The 13,764-nt window shown below is 33.1% G+C and overlaps 2 protein-coding genes across 2 annotated transcripts in view; both read right to left on the bottom strand.

The window, feature by feature from the left end:
* Positions 1–252: 252 nt before the first annotated feature.
* On the bottom strand, positions 253–3,329 carry List (Lithium-inducible SLC6 transporter). The gene is made up of 10 exons (XM_065510587.1): positions 2,968–3,329; positions 2,134–2,353; positions 1,948–2,063; positions 1,737–1,891; positions 1,566–1,669; positions 1,314–1,503; positions 981–1,257; positions 742–918; positions 580–677; positions 253–522 (listed from the first exon to the last, which is right to left on the bottom strand). Exons 1-10 carry the CDS (start codon positions 3,296–3,298, stop codon positions 367–369), a joined length of 1,824 nt encoding a protein of 607 aa, XP_065366659.1. The 5' UTR covers positions 3,299–3,329; the 3' UTR covers positions 253–366.
* Positions 3,330–6,595: 3,266 nt separating this feature from the next.
* arr (low-density lipoprotein receptor-related protein 6) overlaps positions 6,596–13,764 on the bottom strand; it is a 124,666-nt gene continuing 117,497 nt past the window's right edge. The window contains exons 2-6 of the mRNA XM_065510847.1: positions 10,588–13,562; positions 10,366–10,526; positions 10,038–10,307; positions 8,199–8,826; positions 6,596–8,135 (exon numbers count right to left, since the gene is read on the bottom strand). Coding sequence (XP_065366919.1) covers positions 7,323–8,135; positions 8,199–8,826; positions 10,038–10,307; positions 10,366–10,526; positions 10,588–13,562 — 4,847 coding nt within the window. The 3' untranslated portion in view covers positions 6,596–7,322. The remainder of the gene's footprint in view (positions 8,136–8,198; positions 8,827–10,037; positions 10,308–10,365; positions 10,527–10,587; positions 13,563–13,764) is intronic.

The following is a 13,764-nucleotide window of genomic DNA, read 5'->3' as shown; positions in this document are numbered from 1 at the left end:
ATTAAAGTATGGGTATTTCCATGCTAATAGTTATATGTGTTTTTAGCTTCATTAAAAAAAATAAAATAAATCTTATTGAAATTGCCTAATATGGTTCGTGTCTAAGGTAAGTTATAACAAGAAATATCTGGCATCACAATGACTTTACATTGTTTTATGAAATCTGGCATCTGGAAGATCAAAATAATATTGAACCTGATATTGAAAATGTAACACGAAATTGGTATTGTTAAAAAAAATAATGATCAAGAATATATGTATATGCTTCATTTAATTATGACAATTTAACTTATTTTACATTTTAGTAATGGATATTTCATTCTTGTCTTTATTATAAATTAACTATTTTAATAGCTTTCAAATTAATTAATTAAATAAATTAACCCAAGCTTTTGAGATAAGACCTTTTCTATTGAACTCCTTCTTATTTTCGATAGTCTTGCGATAGCTGTCATATTCATCACGTACATTTTGATCCAAAGGACCCCAACCTGATGAAGGTTTAAATAAAGCCAATACTTTCTAAAAGAAATAGTTAATATCTGTATTTGTGTGTCTGTTTAAGTGGCAAGAACTAACCTGTTTAAAGCTTAACTGTTTAGCTTGGCGCAAAAGTTGATATAAAGCCCAACCAGGTATTTGCAGTAGACCTAAAGCCGACAAACACCAACCGAAAACTGAAAACAGAAATATGGATATCATGAGATGTTTTTTATTTTTAATAACTGCAAATATGTTTACCATGAGCTATGTTTGGATAGTCCACATTTTTATAGGTTAAAGGTTTCAAATCAGCCAGAGTATAAATAAGAACACTTAACATTAGGCCGGGTGTTATAATGCCCCAACATAAACGCCAATATAAGCCGGTCTTCAAACCCACCATGAATTTAATATCCTCACAAAATCGTTTAATACCTAATTAAACAAATTTTCAGTTTAATATAGGTATCAAGTTTTATTGAAAAACCAAAACTTACCATAGACCCAGCTAACAGCTAGTAATTCAGCAATAGCTAAAATCAAGGCGGTAAAAGAAACACCATAAAAATCCACTAAATTCAATATGAATTGACCTCCAGGACACATGTAAACAATGCTAATGGCAAAACCCACAACTGTTAAACCCAATGCCAGCGGCCAATTGGAGCTGTTGACAAACTGATCTCTAAGTACACGTATAATACAGGAACCCATGCCCACTGTACTGCCTATGCCTAAGACAAATAGCATCAAAAAGAAAAGGACCGCGAATGCCTTTAGGTAGTTGTGTTTTAAAGCATCGAGGGGGCTGTAAAGCCGCGATAGCTTACCTGTGGTATGAATTCAAATTTAGCTATGGCATCTGGATATGAAATAAATGCCAAGCCGGCACCACCCTTAACCACTTTGGCAATGTCGGTATTACCAGTTTGAAAAGCTAAATTACCCAAAATACCAAATGTTATGCAACCGGCAATAATCGAGGAACAAGAATCCATAGTGGTAATAATGACAATATCGCTGGAATTTAAAATTAAATGTATAACAAACTATTTAAAAAGTTTGGGTAAGTGTTATTATACTTGTAAACATTTCGATTGAAATTATTGTAAGAAGCATAAGTGATCAAAGTTCCAAAGCAGATGGCTAAACTAAAGAAGACTTGGGTAACGGCAGCATACCAGACCTGTAAATGAAAATTAAGTTAATAATAAAGTATAAGTGATAATAATATATAATTAAACCAAACATACCAAAGGATTGAGTAATTCCTGCCATTGAGGCTTGAAAAAGTAGATTATACCTTGTAGGGCTCCCGGTAAAGTTACAGCCCTTACTAAGAGAATAATCAAAACCACATAGGGAAATACACCCAAGAAATAAGCCGCTTTACCCGAACTTTTAATGCCTAAAGAATAATTTATGTAAAAACTAAGTTTTTTTTTATAAACGGTTTTACCCAACCTTTTATTAATACAGCTCCTATAATACACCAGGATAATGCCAAACAGCCTACCAATTCCCAATTGGGTAAGCCAATGCCATTGTTGATATTGGAGTATTCTTGTAAAATTTCATTTCTACAAAGAGTTTTTAGATGGAAAGCAATTTCGAAATGTGTCATTATTATTGAATAAATTCTCAACTTACTGAAAATAAAGCTCAGCTGGAGACATTTTATTCAAGGTGTCTGTTGTATTATTTTCCATTGAATCATTTTCCAAACATATTGCACCCCATTCTTGGCGACAATAACTCCAGGGCAACACTTTTGAAAAGGATGCTATTAAAAATCTTAAAGTTAAAGCCATTATACTGGAATAATAGGTGATTGAAGCTCCTGTGGCTAAGACTTGACCAGCAGCAACACCTATATATAGTTGTGAGAATTCAAATAATTAATTAGAAATAATCAATTTACGATATTTTTAAAAAAATCATCAATATTTTTAAAAACAAAATTTAACATTTTTGTAAACGGCTCAAAAAAGCTTGCGAGTTTTTCAACCAAATTTTTTTTCAACAAAAAAATTTTTTTAACAAGAAAATTTTTTTCATCACAATTTGTTTTTAATCAGCACAATTATGAATAAAAATTCCCCGGGAGTTTTCTCCTTCTCATTTTTCCTATTCAAATTCAATGGGAAAAAACTCCCGGGGAACAAACTCCCGCGGAATTTTTTATTCATAATTGGGCTGAATATTTTTCTAAAAGTGATTGGTGATGGGTAAAGCAATTATTATTAAATTTTACAAATCTGTTGTTAAATTCTAATACAAATTCAATATACATAAGTTTTAATCATGGCAGAATCAACCAGGTACAATTATTAAAAAGCATGATACAACAATAACAATTTTATATACATAAAAAAATAAATTTTTACGAAATCCGAAAAAAATGGATTATTTTTTTGCGGAAATCAGTTGATATTACGATTTTCATAAAAATACACTTAAACGAGATTATTTTGTTTAACCTACCTTTTAATACTGGCGCCATATCGAAAGCTTTAATACAACCTCTGCCCGAAAATTGTCCCAACAATATTTCCAAATAGTAAACCGGACGACCAATTATCAATAAAACTATTAAATAGGGTATAACAAAGGCTCCACCACCATTTTGAAAGGCTATATAGGGAAAACGCCAAATATTGCCCAATCCTACCGACAAAGAAATACAAGAGAATAGAAATTCTATATCATTGCCCCATTGTTCTTTGGGTTTGCTGGATGTATCTTTATTTGTACTAGTTGTTATAGTAATTTTATTTTTTGTATTTAAAAGTCCTTTTTCTGCAAGTTCCGACATATTTCTTTTTTGCAATGTTGATTGTATGATGTTTAATGTGTTACTGTAAGTTGAAATTTATTATTTGATTTATTGTAACGTCTATTATGAGCTGAGCTGTTAATATCTTTAAGATGCTGGGTAATAAAGATATTAAATTATAAACTTAGTTATGTATGTATATCAAGATCATGTCTATTTTAATCTGTGTTGGTTTTCAGCTTAAGTTGTTTTTATAAAAAGTATACTTTGTGTATTTACTGACACTTAGGTATGAATTTTATAACGATTTTTTGTGTGGCTGCGGTTAAATTAGTAAATTGATAAGACAGACATACCACTAGCGAATCAGGGCTAGTTGAAGTTTTGAATAATTGTTAATATTAGGGGCCTTTTGATTATTCTCAACTATCTATAATTTAAATAAACTTCTATATCTGAATAAAAACGTTTGTACAAATGCTATTACTACTTAATTGATAATAATTCCGATATTCAGGGGCTAGTAGAAGAGAGAATGAAGTTGTCGTTCTCCATTAATTATCAAAATTGATTAATGATTCTAATTTATATAATGGGTCGATTATGGAGTTGAGTTTTCAGAGATCGACCACACATTTCTGGTTGCTAATTTGGCAACAGAAAATTATAGCTGCCAGTTGTCATCTGTAATACAAATTAAAAATGCAACTTTAGTTCGGTTGTCATCTATAATAGACAAATAAACTTTTTTTTATCAGCAAAGAGATTAATGGAGGCCACAATGTAAAATGCGTGACATTGGGACAATCTCATTTTTTCATTGGGACAGTTTGTGATGCCATTTTTTTTTTGAAATTGAAATTTGGTTGTCGGAGTTGAAAACTCTCAAATTGCCAGGTTATCCCACTTTGATTTTAGTTCCCAGTCGTCCTATATCATCATATAGGAAGCTGGAACTTTAAATCATTTATTAAAAAGTTAGGTTATGAAAAACAAAAACTTCGAGAAACTGTGCTGATGCCATTTAGATAAGGCTTTTGTATAGGCCTTATGTAAACATTCACAGATTTATGGGGTGAATTAATTTGATCATCGCAACGCCATGAGGCTGGCGTACTATCTTTGTTCATATCTATATTGGCTACACTATAAACAGCACGTGAAATAATCGTGAATTGGTTTTAAAAACCTTTTAAAAACTAAACACTGTTAGTAGTAGATTTAAAATGTACTTTTATATTAGGAAAGAATAAGAAATAAAACCAATTTCATTGTGCAAAATCTCCAGGCCTTTCTTTCAGCTTCACTCACCTTTTCTTTAAAACCCTCCACTTGACTTTATCAAATATATATATAAAAAAAAAATGCATAACAAATGGAAATATTTTTCATAAAACATTTAATGTATTTTAATAATATGTAATTTTTTTTTCTTTCATCTGTTCTCATTTCATTTAAATTTTTATTGTGAAAATTATATTTGCACTAAATATTATTAACTAATCGAAAAAACACTTAAAATCTGTAACATTATCATATTTTTTTTTTGTTTTTATTATTATTTTTATATTATAATATTAAATGTTTAAATATGTTGTTATCATGTTCGTTTTGTTTTAAATTTGTCTGTAATTTTTCGTTTAATTTTATTACGTTTTAAATATTTTATTACTATTTATTATTATAATATATAATTTGTTTTATAAATGTAGTATGTATAAATATTGTTGTATAGTGTTTGAAAAAAATAAAACATACAAAAAAAATAAACTATAAAACAATTATGGTAGTATAAACACAATTAAATTAAAAAAAAAAAACATAATTTACATACATGTATGTCTATTAAAATTAACACATATTAATAAATTGAGGCACTTTTTGGCGTTACTTTTAACTATTAAAAAAAATTATATTAAATTTATACTTATAATAAAGTTATAATTAAACTAGTAATAGATTAAATAACTATTTAAAAAAAAATGACACGGAAAGTTTTTCTTTCTTTTAAAACGTTTTTTAACTTAAAGTTAAATAAAATACAATAGTAATAATAAATAAATATTTACAAAATGGGGTTAAAAAGAAGAGAGGAGAGGGTTATATTAAATAAATATAAAAAATGGCATAAAAAAGAATATAATTAGCATTAGAGTATAACTACAATTGCATCGTTAGGGGGTTTTCAATATGGATTTAAAGTAACTTTATGTCTGACATTCCTAAACTATCTTAAAACTCTTCAAAATTTATATCAGATTTAAATAGTCTATACTATTTTCATTTAGAAATGTTTTCTTAAACTAAATTGACTAAGTTTGAAAAAGATCTTGCTTAATACAATCTGAACAAATTTATTGTCCAAAATAATCATCAGTAAAATTTTTCCATTAAAACTGCATCGTTAGAGGGTTTTCAACACATTTTTAAAGTTACTTTAAAATCAAAGTCATTATTGACGTCAAATTAATGTCGCTATTATTACTTTATGTCTATAACTGTTAAATTTTTGTCATGATAAACGTCAAAATGGTTGGTATGATCTCCATTTATTAGTGTTATTGCTTCGTTATGACAAAATTGTTAGTGCTTTTTCGTGACAACAAACGTCATTAATTGCTATGATAAATATTTGTCAAGTATATCCAGGGAGTTAAGCCTTTATATATTACCTTTCAAAATGTTACAACTTGTCAAAATACTCTTCTACTGTTCTTCTAAATTTATCTCAAATTTAAATAGTCCAAAACATTTGCATTAAGAAATCGCACACCCAGTTCAAAAGTGACACAACACAAAATTTTAATTTTTCAGAAATCGCAAAAAATGTTATACAAATTGAAATATAATGAAAGACATAACTGTTATTTTAGCAACAGTTAACAACAACAAAATACACTGATATTTTTTTTTATAGATAAACAAGTGTATTGTCTATAGTTTATCCATATAAACCCAAAAAATAAATTTTGAGTTATGTCACTTTTGAACTGGGTGTGCGAAATGTCATCTGTCACAAAACTGAATAAGTTTGAAAAAATCTTCTTAATAACATTTGAACAAATTTATTCTAAAAACTAATCCTTGTAGAAATTTTCTTTTAAAATTTAATCAATTTAAAACACTAAACAACTCAAAAAGTGAGGAGGTGGGGGTCAGGGGAGAGAGGCAAGGAGTGAGTGGTAAATATAGAGAGAACAAATTAAGAATTGCTTGTTGGTTTCTTTTTGATATTTTATGCTTGTTTTTTTTGTTAATAATATGTATATATAAGTTATTTAATGTATTGTAAGTATTATTTTGTTTAAATTTGGCACATTATTTTAAATTTGAACATTTTTTTTTTTTACATAATATTTTAATTAATCCCGTTTTATTTGTTTTCGTTCCTACTATATACTCATTAAATTAAATGTAAAACATGCAGTCTATTAATATAAATGTTGCTTTTTTCATTACAATCCAATGGCCTTTAGTTTGATTTAAAATGTATAATTAACACTAACACTGCATACACAGTATGGGGAAATTGAAATTTGAATTTAAAATTATAAATTTAATCGTTTTACAAATTCGTTTTGGTTATAATTTTTCAAACTTTTGAGACACTTGAAATATTTTGTTTTAAATTTATTTAATTGCCGAGCTTACATTATTTTTAATCTTTATTTTTGTCTAAATTTCATTTTATCATTCGTTGTTTGAAGAGGATTTATGTTTTGGGTTGGGTTGTTTAAGAAAGTGGCCTCAAAACTATAAATTATTTGTTATTCTTCAAATGGATATGTTTGTTTAGTTATTATTTTACAACATTGTGTGTTTTTTTTTAATTCTTATTTTTTGTTAAAGAATTCAATATTTTATATACAATATTAAATTTATAAAATAAAGTTTAATACTTGTTGTTAATTTCGTTAAACTATTTACAACAAAACTAAATGGGGGAGGGGGAGGATGTTGTGTTTTTGATTTCTCTTACGAAACATGGAAGCATAATAGTTTTAAAGTTAAAGGAAAAAAAACATACTTAAAATAAAACAATTTACATGAAAATTTCAAACTGTTACGTGAAACCTCGACTAGGTGATTGTACAGGTGAGGGAGGTGGTGGCAGTGGCGAAAAGTATGTTGATGACCTAGAGCTAGGTGAGGGAGGACATGAAGATTCTGGCAATATTCTAACATCACTGTGATAGTGAGAACGTGGTGTGGGTGGTGGTGGATAGGGTTCACTGTCATAGCCATATTGTAGGCAGGAATTGGCATTGGCCGATGATGATGACAGTTTTGTATTGCCATTACTGTTGTTGCTATTCGATTTGCTGGTATAGTTTGAGTCGGATTCATCACAAATATCGGTGGAGCAGGGTGTGGGAGGTGGTGGCTGATTAATGATTTTATAATGACGATAGGGTCGCCTAGAACGTGTGGCCGGCGAAGGTGGTGGATTGATGGGATATGCTACCATGCTGGAACCATTAGTGGTAGAACTTGAGGCTCCTGTTATGTGATTACGATCATAGGAATTCATGCTGGTGCGGGAATTCAAAGTTGACATGCGTACTGCATCTGCTACAGAAGCGATTTTCGAGACACGCTGTGATTTGCTGAGAGTCGATGGGCTTAGGGGATCAGAAGCCTGATCGTCTTTGGGTTCGTTACGATTTTTACCAATGCGTGTGCGACAAAATTGCAATAAATATACTATGGAAAATATAGTGATCATGGTGGCCACAATTAAAATCATAAATGCTTTTTTATCAGAAGAAGGCGCCATGCGCCTAGTATTGGCCTGAGAACAAATATCAGCTGATTCATCAGCGCCATCGGCACAATGATCCCAGCCATCACACAGTAAAGCAGCAGATATGCAAAGCTTTAAATTAAAAAACCATAATTAAATACATGTTTACTATTATTTGTTTTAAAAATGACTCACCTTATTAATGGGACATTGAAACTCTCCCGGCCGTTTGCAACAATCAGCCTCATCATGGCCATTGGCACAATTTGTGGTGCCATCACACACCAAAGCCTTGTCTATACATTCACCCGACTGGCAACTGAATTGATCCGGCCGGCATGAGGGACAACCCACTTCATCGGATTTATCGGGACAATCATTTTGACCATCACAACGCCATGAGGCTGGTATACAATCTTTATTCATATCACTATTGGCACCACTGCCCGCTACCGGAGCAGCGCAAGTGAAATGATCCGGGCCACAAGCCGGTAAAGCACCACAATTTTGTTCATCTTCCAATAGCATTAAGTTCTTGGGGCAAGAGCATACCTCCCGACTTCTGCCTTCGGCCGAGGCAATACAAATATGTGAGCACTTGGTGCGGGCATGCAGGCAAGTGTGATTTCTAAACAATTTGGATTCGGGTGTCCATACAGCAACAATATCGGTAATTTGTGGCATACGCTGCATTTCAGCGCGTCTTCCCTCGCCATTAATGGTGATTCTTTCAACGCCGGTTTTGTCATCTAGCCAGTAAACGAAACCCTGCAGGGCGGCTATGGATATAACTTGGGAAATGTGGGTGGAGACTAAAATTTTCCTGAAATAAGAAAAAAATTAATTCCACAATTTATTAAAAAAATATCACATTTTAACCGTGTAACTTCAGACTTTGTTAAAATTTGACACATATTGAACGCTTTTTAAATTTTTCTAATTTTGAAAAAACTAGGGAATGTTCTTTTCTAAAAAAAATCGAAATGCATACATGGCTCCAATAACTTACATACTTGATTCATACATACGACTAGGTTTCTATTCAAAAACGAGACAATCGGCCCACAAATGGCTGAGATATGTATAAGGAAAAGACAAGAAAACCTCGATTTTTGACCTACATATTTTTGATCTATCAATTAGGTTTCAATTAGGTAGTTTTTATTCCGATCGATTTCGTTTTAGGTTCTTCAGATTCCGTGTAACTTATTAATTCAAAAAAAATTTAATACTTCTGTATTTCTGATTTGATTAAATGTTTAATATTAAAACAAAAGTGAAGTTTTTGGTACAGAAATTGATTAAAATTTTTAGAAAAACAAATAATTACAAAGAAATATTAATTCCACTTTGAAAACTGAAAGTGGTTTCATTCCGAAAGAAAATTTCGTTTTACGTAACATGCGGAATTAATTCCAATTTCGATCGGAATGGAATTGTGTGACAGGCCTGTAATCTGGATTACTAAGTCATTAATATAGACAATATGGAGGTCCAATAATAGATATTTTAAATACCTTTGCAATGGCGTATATAAGGCCAAAGTTCAAAATCGGGAAAAATATTTTTTACCCCGAAATTTTTTTTCATAAAAAAAATTTTTTCTTATAAAATTATTTTTAAAAATAAATTTAAAAAAATGTTTATAAAATTTTTTTCAAAAAAAATTTAATTTTTTTTTTTAAATATTTATTGCCATAAAAATATTTTCGTTAAAAATTAAATTTTTTAAAAATTTTTTTTTTTAAATTTTGTTTACCAAAAAATATTTAAAATTTGTATTTTAAAGTATAATTTGGTGAAGGGTATATAAGATTCGGCACAGCCGAATATAGCTCTCTTACTTGGAAACTTTTTATAATTTTGAAAAAACTCACGAATTTTGTCACGTTTTTAAAAATCGGAATAAAATCGCGAGTTTTTCAAAAACTCAAAAATGGAAGTGTGACAAAATTTACCAAAATCTTAAGACCCAAGGTAATTTATTGGATGATGTAAGGTGAATTTAATTCTATATTTCTTATTGCCACTTACTTATTTTTTCCGTTTATGTCCATAGTATCAATACGTTTGCCATGGGCATAATAAATCATATCAATTTGTTGGTCCACTGCCAAGGCGGTAACACCTTCCAGCTTAAAAGCTAATACCACACGTTCAGCACCATCTACTCGCGAACGTATTATGGCCTGTTTACTGCCAACATCCGTCCAAAACAGTAAACGTTTCATGGAATGTACCGCGATATTGCGAGGCTTTTCTGAATCTCCTGTATCTATGACACCAATTGAATCTCCAGCAAAGCTAAATTAAATACGTTAATTAGTAAAGTTTTTTTTAAGTTCAGTTCACCACCACAAACCTGGTAACATTAATACTGTTCGAATGAGAACAGGTCCAAAATAGTAGACGTCCGATAACATCAATGGCAATATCAAAAGGTTGTGAACCAGAACCCACTAGTACAGAGGCACGGGTGCCATTTACTAAGGCTCTTTTAATACTATGACTACGACCTTCAACCTGAAATTAACAGCAACATTTTTAATACAAAATCACATTTTCAATAATTTCTCATCCTTACCCAATAAACAAAATGAGTAATGGGATCGTATTCCACAGCTCTGATGTTTTTTCCTGTTACTGGCAGTGGCACATTGGGGCAATCCGTGGTATTTGGCATTAAGCGACCGAAACTGTTGCGTTGACTGAAGATAATGTAATTCTTGGGTGGTATACATGAAACATTATCTTTGGCCAGAGTATAGTGGGTGGGACAAGCACAGGTCATGCCGCGTCTATTCGGCAAAGCCAAACACAAATGAGAACAGCCACCATTGTTAACTTTACAGGGATTGGTGCCAACTTGCCGTTGACTGTAGAATACTACCAAGGAACTGATATAGGTCATGCCGCTGTGCACTAAACTGCGATTTTGTCCTGTTATTTTGTGTACCCTCTCAATATCTCCCGTATTCCAGTCACTCCAATATACATAGTCTTGATACAGCGATACAGCATAGGGTTCGTCAACATCAGTGCTCACCAAAACCTGTCGTTTTTTGCCATCCCAATCAGCTGATTCGATTTTAGTAGGACGTGACTGAGTGGCCCAGTACAGGCGTCTAGTTTCCGGATCCAATGTTAAGCCTGTTGCATGATTTGCACTTGAAATTATGGTTTGCAATTCAGAACCATCCATGGCAGCTCTTCTTATCGAATCCGAAGGAGACTCAGTCCAATACATATAACCTTTGCGTGGTTCTAATACCAAAGACCTGGGTTCTTCCACACCTTTCCATAGTAAAACCCTACGGCTGCTGCCATCCAAACGGGCAACTTCAATACGTCTGGCTTCCGAATCGGTCCAGTAAATATTATGTCCCAGCCAATCTACTGCAATACCCTCAGGCCTAATGATACCAGCATCAACTATGCGCTGTACATAGGAACCATTGAGAGAAGCTCTGTAAATACATTTGGATTTTTGATCCGTCCAATATATACGCTTATCTGCTACATCTACATCTAGCGAGTGGGCATAGCGTACATCTTTAAAGGGTATTTTCTCATCATTATGATTGCCCTCATTATTCTCTATGGATATTCGCCCTATATACTCTTGTTTGGAGAACAGCAAATAAGCTTCGGGTATTACGCACGTTTTCTTATCATTGGCCAGTTCATATTCTATGGAACAGCGGCATACATAATCGCTAGGACGATTTAAGCACAAATGAGAGCAGCCACCATTGCGTACAGCACAAGCATTACTGCCTTTCACCTCCCTTAGACGGGTTACTTTCAAGCCCATTAAATCGGGATATTGGTCGACTACCACTATACGATTATTGCCTGTAATTTTGTGTGCCCGATCTATAGATCTCCTTTGCCAATCGGTCCAGTACAAATAGTCATCTAACAGACTTAAGCCAAACAGATGTTTAAGATTGTCACTTATAACTACACGTCTATCAGAGCCATCCATATTGGCCACTTCTATTTTGTCGGTTTTGCCATCACACCAGTAAATGGTTTTAGCTTCTATATCCAGGGCTATGCCATTGGGCCAAGCCAAGTCTTCTGATACTAAAACCACCCTCTCGGAACCATCTAAAGAGGCTCGTTCCACCTTGGGTTTCTTTTCGTTCCAATCACTCCAAAACATCCAACCCAATGTGGGTGCAAGAGCTATAGCTCTAGGTTCTTCTAAATGTTCGTAAACCAAAACCTTACGAGCCGAACCATCGAGTCGGCATACTTCTATACGATCTGTAACCGTGTCGGTCCAATAAAGATTTCTTGCCAACCAGTCTACAGCCAAACCGTCGGCATGTCTCACCTCGGAGGTAACAAAATCCGAAACCCCGGTACCATCAGGATGAGCTCGTTTAATGGAGTAGGCTTCCACATCCGACCAGTAGATATACTCGTCCACTGGATCGTAGTCGATAGCTATGGCATATTTAACTTTTCCCAGGGGCAAGGGGAATATTGTAAAATCTGGAGAATCCAAAGATATTTTGCTGATTTGACCTCTTTGCACAATGAACAGCATTTCTTGAGAACCATTGGCACAGGTATTTTCCGATATTAGTTTGACTCCCGTAGGACAAACACAACTAAACCCCTGAGCATTGGTGCTAAGTAAGCAAAGATGACTACAGTTGCCATTGTTATGGGCACAAGGATTATCCTCATAGGGTTGTAGAGAAGGGTCCCAAGTGCGTACGGAGTTGGGAGCTTCGGGAGTATCAATTAACTCTTTCATTTCCTTTGATTTTAAATCGTAAACATTTAAAGAACCCTGAGCCCAATCTGTCCAGTACAGGCGGCTATCAAAATAGGTCAAACTATAGGGATACTTCAGGTTATTGACAATATTCCTACGATTACTGCCATCTAGTTTCATAACATCAATGAATCTCAAATGACCATCGGCCCAATAGATTAAATCATTTTTCAAATCCACCGTCAAACCATTTGGCCAGAATATGTTGTCCTTAACCAAAGTCATACGTGTCATTGGGTCACCATCCATGCTGGCCCTTTCAATTTTCGGATATTCACCCCAGTCCGTCCATATTAGAAATTTCTTTGCAGGTACTAGAGCTATGGCTCGCGGCTGATCCAGATCTGTCCAAAATAATACTTTTTGATATTTACCATTGAGCGTGGCCACCTCAATGCGATTCTTCTCGCCATCCGTCCAATAGATTTTATCAGTATACCAATCAATGGCCAAACCTTCAGGTTTATCTAAACCAGTTGATATCACAGTTTGTTTGGGCGCCTTCAGTATCGGTCCCGTTGTATTTACATTAACACACTCGATTATTTCGCGACCACAGTCGGTCCAGCATACTAAATTTTTAGCATAGTAAAAATCAATGGCCATCGTTTCGGTGAGATCTTTGACAAGAACATCTATTTGTGGTCCACCGGTGGGTTTGGTTATATTGGCCACCTGTATGTCATGATATGTGGTAAAGAGTAGGGTGGCAGGTGTATTGAAGAATGTGGAAGACGATGACGATACAGATGTTAAGCTTGTGTGTACTGAAAGTAAAAGAGCAGAGGGAGATAGAGATTAGGAATATAATATTTACAGTGGTTAACAATACAATGGAAACTTTTAGAAATTATCACCCCTATCGGCAATAACATGTGAAATTTTGTTCCCATGAAATATCCATTTCCCTCGAAGGGAAAATTGCTATCGGGAATATCATGATGAACTTTACATTCACAATAGTTGATT

The sequence above is a fragment of the Calliphora vicina genome, chromosome 5, assembly GCF_958450345.1.
Source record: "Calliphora vicina chromosome 5, idCalVici1.1, whole genome shotgun sequence".
NCBI lineage: Eukaryota > Metazoa > Arthropoda > Insecta > Diptera > Calliphoridae > Calliphora > Calliphora vicina.
The sequence above is the reverse complement of the archived record's forward strand: the minus strand, read 5'-3'. Positions and strand labels throughout refer to the sequence as shown.

What these genes read in the sequence shown, in the direction of transcription:
- List (XM_065510587.1), bottom strand. Translation starts at nt 3,298, where the DNA reads ATGTCGGAACTTGCAGAAAAAGGACTTTTAAATACAAAAAATAAAATT. An exon ending in TTCAATCGAAATGTTTACAA is followed by an intron (nt 1,504 to 1,565) that starts GTATAATAACAC and finishes TTTAAATTCCAG; the next exon opens with CGATATTGTCATTATTACCA. An exon ending in AACAGTTAAGCTTTAAACAG is followed by an intron (nt 523 to 579) that starts GTTAGTTCTTGC and finishes TATTTCTTTTAG; the next exon opens with AAAGTATTGGCTTTATTTAA.